Source organism: Stenella coeruleoalba (assembly GCF_951394435.1).
Source record: "Stenella coeruleoalba genome assembly, contig: scaffold_287, whole genome shotgun sequence".
In the NCBI taxonomy this organism is placed as follows: Eukaryota; Metazoa; Chordata; class Mammalia; order Artiodactyla; family Delphinidae; genus Stenella; species Stenella coeruleoalba.
Window position 1 is genome coordinate 150,747 of NW_027646108.1, and position 10,282 is coordinate 161,028.

A 10,282-nucleotide genomic window follows, 5' to 3' on the forward strand; every position below is an offset into this window, starting at 1 on the left:
CGAGGCAGGTGAGCTCTTTCTGGAAGGCTTCTGGGATGTCTGAGTCCATTTTTCTGAGGGAAGGAAATCAGGAGTTTATTCCTCTTCCCCCAACACAAAAGAGGCCCAAGGACCAAGAGGACTTGGTGTCAGCCTGCGACCTCCTGGGTGTGGAGGCTGAGAACCCTCCGGGTGGTGGGATCTGAGTACACACGGCCACTGGTCCTGCTCAGCAAAGGGATGCTGCAGCTGATGGAGTGTAAGTTGCAGGAAGTCCACCCATTGCTGACTCTCTGTGGACAGATAGTTGAGAACTGGCATGGGAACCCCATCCAGAAAGAGTCTCTGTGTGTCTTCTTCTTGGTGCTCCAGGTTACCCACTACCTGAGTACCGGGCAGGTAAAGACCGTGAAGCTGTACCTGAAGCAGCTGCAGCAGTGCCTCCACACCATCTCCATACTGCACATGAGAAGATAGTGCCCAGCAACCACGCCAACCTCTTCCACTGGCTGCCCAAGGGACAAATGTGCTTGCTTCTCTACCTGGTGACTGTGATGCACTCCATGCAAGCCGGCTACTTAGAGAAAGTGCAGAAGTCCACAGACAAGGTCCTCATGTAGCTGGAGAAGCACAAGGTGCTCTACTGCAGCCCCATCCTGTCCTCCTTCCAAGTAATCCTGCTTGAGCACACATCATCACGTGCAGGCTCGTGACAGGACATAAGGCCACTGCATGCAGGAGGTGTCCCAGGTCTGTCAGCTGTGCCAGCAACCCCCCTGGCTCTGCTCCAACCACTCAGCATACACTGCCGGGCTTGTATTGTGTCTGTGTCAACTGCATGGACAATGCTAAAGCCCAGTTCACCACAGCTTTGCGGCTCACCAGTCACCAGGAGCTGTGGGCCTTCATGGTGACCAACCTGGTGAGTGTGTATATAAGGGAAGGACGTAGACACCAAGAGGTACTATTCAGTTTGTCGGAGAGGATCAGTGCAGACCACAGCTTCCCTGTCAGCTCGCACTGCCTGCTAACGGCAGCTTTCCAAGTGCTTAGGCTCTTCGTCTTCCAGGGACGCTATGAGGAGGCCAGTCGCACTTTACATCATGTTTGTCTCTGCGTATTTCTTGAAGCCTTTCTTTGCTTCTAGGGCATTTTGTACATAGAACAGTTGAAATAAGAACCTCAAAACTTACCGTCTGTCCTGATGTTAAGGTGCGTTTAGTGACCACTCTGTTATCTATGTATATGTAAAGTTAAGGATAAGTTCTTAAGTGTACAGTTAAAAATTCAGTACTTGATATTTAATATTCCACTCTAGCTTTATGGAAGCCAACCCGTGTGTACGTGCATGCATGTGTGCGTGCGGGCTTTGACCCTCCCCTTCACTGCAGCATCTTTCGATTACATAAAGCTGTTGTAAATACCTTCCTGTGAGTCCAAATTCAGAGCCTCACAGTTTCTCAATCATAAGAACTTAAGACAGCCAGCAAGGGAGGCCCCAGGGAGACATTACAGCTAGTGTCATACAGCTAAGTGTTTACAAAAAACAGATAAGTAAAGGTCCAAACTTTAAGCACAAAGGGGTGTGAGGGGGTAGCAGAAAGATTCCTGTTGGCAGGTAAATTATTGAAAGCTGGTCAGACCCCTCGTGTGCACCTCCCACTTCGTCCTATCGGCAGTGGGGCCCTCAGGGTCTAAGGTTCTGGAGGCACTGGTCCAGGGGTGCCAGGTTCCCTCACAGACGCATAGCAGCCTTCCCCTGTTGGGTCCTCACAGTGCCCGTCGGTGAGGCCAGGGTCCTCCCACTGGGGTAAGCACTCCCAGTTCCAGTTATTGGGAATGCAGGCAGGGAAATCGGAAAGGGCCACTGGGCGCAGTGGGTAAATTTGTTGGTTGTATTGTCTTTGTTTCCTTAAAGGGTTTTTAATAAGCATGTTTGGCATACTTTTAATGGGTTTGTAACGTTTTATATATATATATATATATATATATATATATATACACACATATATATATGTATATATATATATATATATATATGTATATATATATATATTTTGTGTGTGTGTGTGTGTGTGGTACCCGGGCCTCTCACTGTTGTGGCCATTCCCGTTGTGGAGCACAGGCTCCAGACACGCAGGCTCAGCGGCCATGGCTCACAGGCCCAGCCGCTCCACAGCATGTGGGATCTTCCCGGACCGGGGCACGAACCCGAGTCCCCTGCATCGGCAGGCGGACTCTCAAATATTGCGCCACCAGGGAAGCCCACTGTCTTATATTTTTAGCAGCCTGTATCTTCAGCTGGTGCTTTTAATCAAGAGAAAAAAATTTTTGTAAATGCAAAACATTGTTTAAAAGACATAGCCATAGAACATAGCTTCTCGTTTGTGGATCTCTTTTCCTGTATATTCAAAGTAAAATAACTTTCGGGAACCATCAAAAAATAAAATAGGGACCTCCCTGGTGGTCCAGTGGTTAAGAATCCTTCTTCCAACTCAGGGGATGCAGGTTTGATCCTTGGCTGAAATGTTGAACGTGTTTGGAAAACCGTGTTGCAAATTATACAATTTGCTTCCTTGCTCAACATGAAATCTGTAAAATTAGTGCCAAAGACATGATTGTTTTTATTTCAAATGTCAGATGATACAGGAAGCTCTTGCTACTAGGATGCAGTAAGTTGTTGTTTTTTTGTTTTTTTCTTTTTCTGCAGTACGCGGGCCTCTCACTGTTGTAGCCTTTCCCATTGCCAAGCACAGGCTCCGGACACGCAGGCTCAGCGGCCATGGCTGATGGGCCCAGCCGCTCCACGGCATGTGGGATCTTCCCGGACCAGGGCACGAACCCGTGTCCCCTTTATCAGCAGGTGGACTCTTAACCACTGCGCCACCAGGGAAGCCCTAGGATCTAGTAAGTTTTATAATGTAAGCTAGATAGTAAATTTAATTAACCAGTATTGAAAAACTTATCATAATATATTCAGAAAGTATATTTAGTGGTGGAATTACAATGGTGAATATACAATTCAGTGTGGGACAGCAACATTTAAATCAAAAACCAATGCTCTATTGTATGATGGTAAAATGGGAACAGACAATGTTCCCTGTCCCACCATCTCATCCTTCGTGGCCTAGGTGACGATCCTAAGTTAAATTAAAATAATATAAAACAATAATGTAAACCACCTTGATTGCAATACACACAATCACCCTCACACTTCTAGTATCTACACTAACAGAGCCTCCAATACACAGATGCACTTTTCCAAGATAATTAAAAATCAATTGGGCTCAAGCTCAATGTGTGTAATCTAATCAGTTTTTGACATCCACCTTCAAATCCTGAAACTTTAAACTTTTAGATTCTAGTCCCTAACGTTTATTGCAAAGCTCCTTTCCAATAAGCTAATTGTTTTGTCTATTAATTTATTCAGGCAAAGATTTGTTCAGTGCCCCTCATGAGGCACTTCCTTTCTTTAGGTCTTTTCCCTTATATTATTGTAAAAGTAAGGGACCTGCAAATTCTGGGTTCTCTAAGAAAGGAAGACTTATCCCTGTCTCCAGGGCCAGTGGAGATTTCTCTGTCAAATCGGTTTTCACCCTGAGGGTGAATTGATGTGTAGGACAGAGTAGATCATGAGGAAGGAGGAGAAAGTTGGGGGCTGACGTGGGTCTGGTTGGTGACCAGGTCTGTCCATGCTGTGTAAGCCCTGGGTTCCTGTACTGGTATCAGGAAGTGGGAAGCACACGCCCACACTTTGGTGAGTTGAGCAAGCTCACAACACAGGTGAACAGCCACGTCACATATTCCAGACAAACGTCTATAAGGCAAGCTTTTATTGTCAGGAAGATGGAAGACACCAACAAAAGTTTGCATTTGACACTATCTTTATAACAAATAGCAGTAAAAGGAGGTTCCATTACAGTAGAAAGAGCCTAAAGACAATGAAGTAACCTTGATTTGCTGCAGCTGAGAAGGGTTCCCTCAGAGAAGGAGTCCTGAGCATCCAGTCCGGGTCCTGACTTAGCCCTTCTCACGTGTGGCCAGTGCAAATGAAAGGCCTGACAGGGAAAGTGAACAGGCCATCCTCGTACCTCCAAAGGAGGGAGCACCCGGCAACGTCCACAAAACCCATACTCCCACTGTCAAAATCAAGGAACACGCCAACCCTGCCCTGAGGTTTCTCTGTGTACAGAGGAGTGTTCGGGATGGTGGTCCAGAGACGGTAATGATGACCCTCCTTCACACACACAAGGAGAAAGTTGTCCCTGTTGGATTCCTTCAGTACGCCGTCATCCTTCCTTGTCCAGGAATCCTTACAGATGCCTACAGCCCAGTCCCAAGAGCCGTCCACATCCACCTGCCAGTACTGTTTGTCAGAGGTGAAGCCCCGGGATCCCCATGCAGCAAAATACTGCGATGTTCTGCCATCCAAAGACACATAGAGGCTCTCACGCTCATGCTTCAGACTTCTTGCATCATCAAACAGCCTGATGTGCTGTCTGCTTACTTCATTATGGAATGAAATTGTTACTGTGGAGAGATGAGAGAATACTGCAGTCAAAATCAATGTTAAAAATAAAATTATGTCTATGAGAGAAGAGGGTCCACTTAGGGTCTCACTGGGAGAAAAAAAAAAAAAAACCTTAAGGTTATTAGAAGTGCAGTTCTAACTGGAAACATTGGATTCAAATGTTGCCAGGATATCTGCTGAGGAAACAGATAACTAGTTAGCATGGAAAACACTTTCTAAAAATTCAGAGATTATACAGGATAGGGAGGTCATGGCTACTTCTGGCTGGGTACTTTTCCTGACATCTAAAAGACTGGACACCAGGCACTGATCACCTCCAAGACCATGACAATATAACTCACCTCCACTTCCACTACCACTGCTCAGATAAAAAAAATACATTGTAGAGTAGAGAACTGGTGATCATTCTAGCATCTCAGTTAAGTTAGCAAATGGACACTGCAGAAACAAAGCCTAAGGATGGCTTCTTAAAAGTGGTTTCCTTGTAGGAATTTCCGCCTTTGATATGTGGTTCCAACGTGAGGCCTAGTCTTCCACTTCCTGCTACGTTACGCTCCAGAGTTAGGTTGATCATGAAGCTCTATGTGGCTCATCAACCACCGATTTGCTTCCTTGTTGTTGTTCACAAATCCTGGTCTCTGCATCTAATTTTTGTAGCTTATATATTTTTTTCTGATTATATCAATGGAAAAAAACACATCATACATTCAATTGCCAAGAAACTTTCAAGCAAAAATGTTTTTGACCTCTAAGTAACTGCACTTAGACCCTGAAATTGGAATGTCCTGGATTAATAACCCGTTTTCTAGAATTCAGTGAACAACTGACATTGTATGTGATGCTATTTCTAGGGCTCAAGGAGCCATTTTTGGATCATGTCCTTTTTTTCATTATAAAAATTATTTATCAGATTTATAAGTAATTTATAAGGCCTGAATCACATCTATCCCTGCACCAGCCTGCATGTATTTTGTAAGGATTTTAATGACCCTGTGACTGCACATGTCTATACATGCCTATTTGCAGGCTGTTCTATACAAGGTGAGAGATGAAGAGGGAAAGATTGTCTGTGGAAACATTATTGAAGGACCTTGCAGGGTGAACACACCGATGGGGTGACACTCACCTCGGAAGCGGTTGAGCCAGTCCATCAGCCCAGTGATGGGTCGTGCACGGAGTTCTGGCAGCAGAGGCTGAGGCATGTGCAGCTGTGCTGACTCGCTCCTGTAAGGAGGAAGATGTGGTTAAACTTTCTGCTGGCCAGGACTTCTTAACCACAGCCTTTAAGAAAAAGTCAGCATCCTTCAGCTCAACTCTCTTATCAAAATCCTTCTCTCCACAATCATGGGATGGGATCATGCCGTTCTTAGGAAATTTTTTCTCACTTTAATTCACGACCTGATTTCACCCCCATTTCTCGGAGATACTTGCCACTCTCACCTAATGCCTGGGAAGTACTAGTTCTTGCACTTCAGTGTGTTTATGATTTTGAAATTTAAATCAGAAAAAAACTGGCCTTTTAGAAACTTCTGCATTGAGCTCTGCAGCACATACCTCTCTAAGCCACAGGAGCAAACTTCTGATGCTAAGTTCTGATTCAAACGGAACAGGAAATCATACTCAGCAAAACAGGCACCACACATGCACACACAAGCGATGTAGTATTATCTAGTAAGTTATGTGTTCCCTTTGTTAAATGCAGCTTGATCTCTTTCACAGAGCCCTGGTCAGCATCACAAGATTAGACTTACCATTTCAGTTTGTCTCCCAATTCCTGTCAAAAATAAAATTAAAAAGTATAAGATTAGACTTTTTCATAAATAGCCAACCAGGATTTGGTTTGGGGAAAACTTCAGAAGAGATCTAATCACCACCACAAGAAAACAGTCTGGAAAATCCGTTTTCCTTTTTCTCCCTAAAGAAAATACTGGCACGATGTGTTGAAAGAATCTAAATTCTTCATAAATTAACAAACCTGAGGGTGAAAGAGAAAGAGCAAGAGAGAGAGAGAGAGAGAGAGAGAAAGGACAAAGGTAGTGATGGTGCATTGCTGCAACCCTCAGCTCTCTGTAAATTCGTCTTTCCTAGGGCTTGTCCAAAAGGGTAATATGCCCCTCCAAAAAGGCAACTCAAACCTAGGATATCCCAACAGGAGGTGGAAACGCATGAGCTTTTGACAAGTTTCTCCCATTGCCCAGCTGGAGATCAAAAAACTGAATGACAATACATAAGTTGTTCCTTTCTGGTTTTGACAGAAGCAAGCTACAAAAGGAGATTTGAGAAGGGAATATTCCTGGGGAGTCTCCACAATAACAATTCTGTAAAGCTTGCTCAATCATGGTTTGGATGAGTTGCATTTCATCTATAATATTTCCAACTAGGAGAGACTCCCACCTTAGGATGCAAGAGATGAATAAATATCCCCCTGGTACCATTTAATGGTCATTGAAGGTGTGAGCTTCAGATAAAATATTTTCAGTCCTCAGTTCTTACCTGGAGCAGCTCCACATCTGGTTTATAGGACATTTTCATGAGCTCTTTGTATATTACTTTGAGGTCTGTCTTCTTTCCACTCATTTCCTCTTGTCTTTTTCTGATTTGCTTACAAATCTTTTGGCTTTCTTTTATAATACTCCCTAAGTAGTAATTTTCTTCCTCCTGAAGAAATGGAGTTACCATCTGATAAGTTTTCCTAATCATGTCTCCATATCGATACACGTAGAACTCTTGTGAGATGGATTTCAACCGCATTTAGATTGCTCTGATTCATGTTCTCTCCCAAGAAGCTACATCCATCCCAAATTCGTATCTTCTAAGAAATCAATTTATTCCTCTTTCCTTCACTTATTTTTCATTGTTTTTAACTGCATCAAGAGCCAAAGCCACCCTTTCCTCAAACTACTTTCATCAAATTCATGAGTTCCTGAAACATCTGGAGAAAATCTTTTCATGGATCATTTCTTTCATATGCCTGCTTTCAAATCTGAAAGACCCCATGCAAGCAATTGAAATGTATGGGTGATTCATACATCATATGCAATATCCTCATCTCAATGTTAATAAGTAAATTCGTTTCTCATCTCAATCCTCCCCAACTCCACAGCCTGAGTTTCTCTCTGAGCAGCCATGTTCCATTTTACTCTCAGGGTTAGTATCCTCAGGAAAGATCTTCCTAAGAATCTCACCTACTGTCCTCAAACAGGTGCCAATGCCCATAGCCCTTTCTTTCTGCCCTCCTTTTTTCTATAAACAGGTTCTGTCCTCCCTCTAAGGCCACAGCCTCCTTCCCATATTGTTTGGAAGGTCATTCATCCTCATTCCATTGCATATTCCCTCTCAGTATTGATGGATTCACTCTCTCACTCTCCATCTCTGTCTTTCTCCTTGTTCCTTTTCTCCCTGAGGTTTTTCTTTCACATGTCACATTTTCTCCTACTTGAACTAATATCACTCTCTAGCTAGTGAGCTGTCGCTTCTCACGATGACAGGCACACCCCTTAAATTCCTGTTCATGTCTCCTTTGTATCACCTGGGCTCATGTACTAATCAGACTGAAGTACTTGTGGTTCCCAATGATATGCCCTTTACGTTCTGGAATGTATGACTTACAGAAATCTGTGCCTGAAATAACCCACAGATTTTTAAACACCCACTTGATCTTCAGACGTGGGACTGATCTTAAACATGAGAAATTTTCCCTGGGATCCCGAATCATGGGCGTGGAATCGTCCACATCACTCCATGTGCCTCCACCTTAGCACTTGTGACACATTCTTCTAGTGGATTTTTGTTGTGGTTACTGATCCATTAGATTCTAAAAAACCCAAGAGGCGGGTTTTGTGGGTTCAAATGGTACATAGACAATGTTTTTAAATGGTGTTCAACCCATTCTCAGAATTTCATGGCACATGATGATTTCACCTCAAATTATTCGGGGATAAGTTTCTAGCATGTATGCCTCAACTTCTTTCAAAGAGAAATACATTCCCATACTTACCATCCAAGGGTCAGTTCCTCTGCCATTTTTCTTGAAACTTCTTTCAATTTCTTGGATCTTTTCCCATAAAGATCTCATTTCATTTGCCAGCTTCTCCTGTAAAATAATTGAATTTTAACACCAGAAAAGCCAATAGATTGAGGTTTCAGACCCCAAACGATGGAGTGTACCCAGGGATGTCAGGTACAGGACCTAGAGGATGGGAACAGATCACCACATTCCCCTATTCTTGCTCGCTATGGATCAGTTTTAGAAGATTCCACACTACAGAACCACACACCATCAGGGAATCTTAGATCTAGGGAAAGGAACAGGATTTTCCTGAGCATGGCTAATTTTCAGGTAGTTTGGCATCTAGCAGTAGAATTTGGATGTAGTGATGCTCGCTGCCTGCTAATTCCAATGTACTGCATCTTCCTTCTTTGTCCAGAGTCAGGAAACCTGTATCCAATGGAAAAGACTTTTTGCACTTGTAGATTTTAGAGACAAAGACTCTTTCTCAAAATGAAGGCTTCATAGAGCCTTGAGCATAATAATGTATCACCCAAAGAATTTCAATTAACTTTATCACCCAGCCATTGGATACAAGTTCCATAAAGGGAGGTATGCTGCAGGATTTTCTTCATAGCTTTGTCATTGCTACCTAGGTCTGTACCTGGCACTCAGTAAAGAGAGGGTTTAATCATCATTGTGATCATAATATCCTTTTTTAAAAAATATTTAATTTACTTATTTCGTTGTGACAGGTCTTAGTTGTGGCTTGCTGGGTCCTTAGTTGTGGCATGCCCACTCTTATTTGGGGCATGCATGTGGGATCTAGTTCGCTGACCAGGGATTGAACCTGGGTCCCCTTCATTGGGAGCATGGAGTCTTAACCACTGTGCCACCAGGGAAGTCCTGATTGTAATATCCTTTTAATCTCTTGGCTGTACCATCCTCCAGCTCTCTAAGTGCTTGCACAGACATCACTCACCCAGCATTCCTCAGCAGCCTCTTCAGTGGAATGGTGTCTGTTAGCCCTGTGCTCCTGACTTTGAGAGCAGACCAAACAGAGCAAGCTCTTGTTGGCTTCACAGAAGATCTTCTTTGTCTCCTTATGGGTCCCACACACATGTTCCTCAGAGTTCAGGAATTGCCCGAGATTTGCTTTTCTGGCAATGGACACCAGATTGTTCAGAAGAAAATTGGTTTTGAGGTTTGTCTGCTCTGATCGTTGTCTGCACACTGGGCAACTGGCAGGGTCTTCAGCTTGCTCCCAGAAAAGACAGCGATAGGACCTACAGAAGCTGTGTCCACAGCCTATGGTGAGTGGGTCTAGAAGGTAATTCAGGCACACGAGGCAGGTGAGCTCTTTCTGGAAGGCTTCTGGGATGTCTGAGTCCATTTTTCTGAGGGAAGGAAATCAGGAGTTTATTCCTCTACCCCAAAGACAAAAAAGGCCCAAGGAATATCAGACACAGATTGTCACTGAATACTACACTGCTTTACGAAGTATTTTTCACTTGACAGAAATGGAAAACTGAGACACAAAGAGAACTCTCAAGAGCTGCAGAAAATTTTCTCAGCTGCCAAACCAACACTTCTTGCCCTCCTTTCCCTACCTAAAGGAGAACCTCAGGTTTGTTGAGATCTTATTTTCCTCTAGACAACATGAGCCTCAGGAGTTTGACCTAATTTATAGCTCTGTGTGGTGGGTCCTGATTGCCCTAAACAATCAATCATGATGCTCAATGCCAGTCATTGATTTAGTGCCGCATACTTGACTAAGCTTGTAT

At 43.6% G+C, this 10,282-nt stretch overlaps 1 protein-coding gene and 1 pseudogene across 2 annotated transcripts; one reads left to right on the forward strand and one right to left on the reverse strand.

The window, feature by feature from the left end:
• The first annotated feature begins 231 nt into the window (after positions 1 to 231).
• Positions 232 to 1,126, forward strand: LOC307181333 (MAU2 chromatid cohesion factor homolog; annotated as a pseudogene). The gene has a single exon. The product of its transcript is annotated as an MAU2 chromatid cohesion factor homolog (transcript).
• Positions 1,127 to 4,009: 2,883 nt separating this feature from the next.
• On the reverse strand, positions 4,010 to 9,891 carry LOC307181334 (tripartite motif-containing protein 43-like; the record flags this gene model as incomplete). The annotated part of the gene is made up of 6 exons (XM_079946620.1): positions 4,010 to 4,509; positions 5,637 to 5,734; positions 6,262 to 6,284; positions 6,989 to 7,168; positions 8,508 to 8,603; positions 9,481 to 9,891. The coding sequence occupies 6 exons, from the start codon at positions 9,889 to 9,891 to the stop codon at positions 4,010 to 4,012; spliced, it is 1,308 nt and encodes a 435-aa protein (XP_079802746.1).
• Between the last annotated feature and the right edge of the window lie 391 nt (positions 9,892 to 10,282).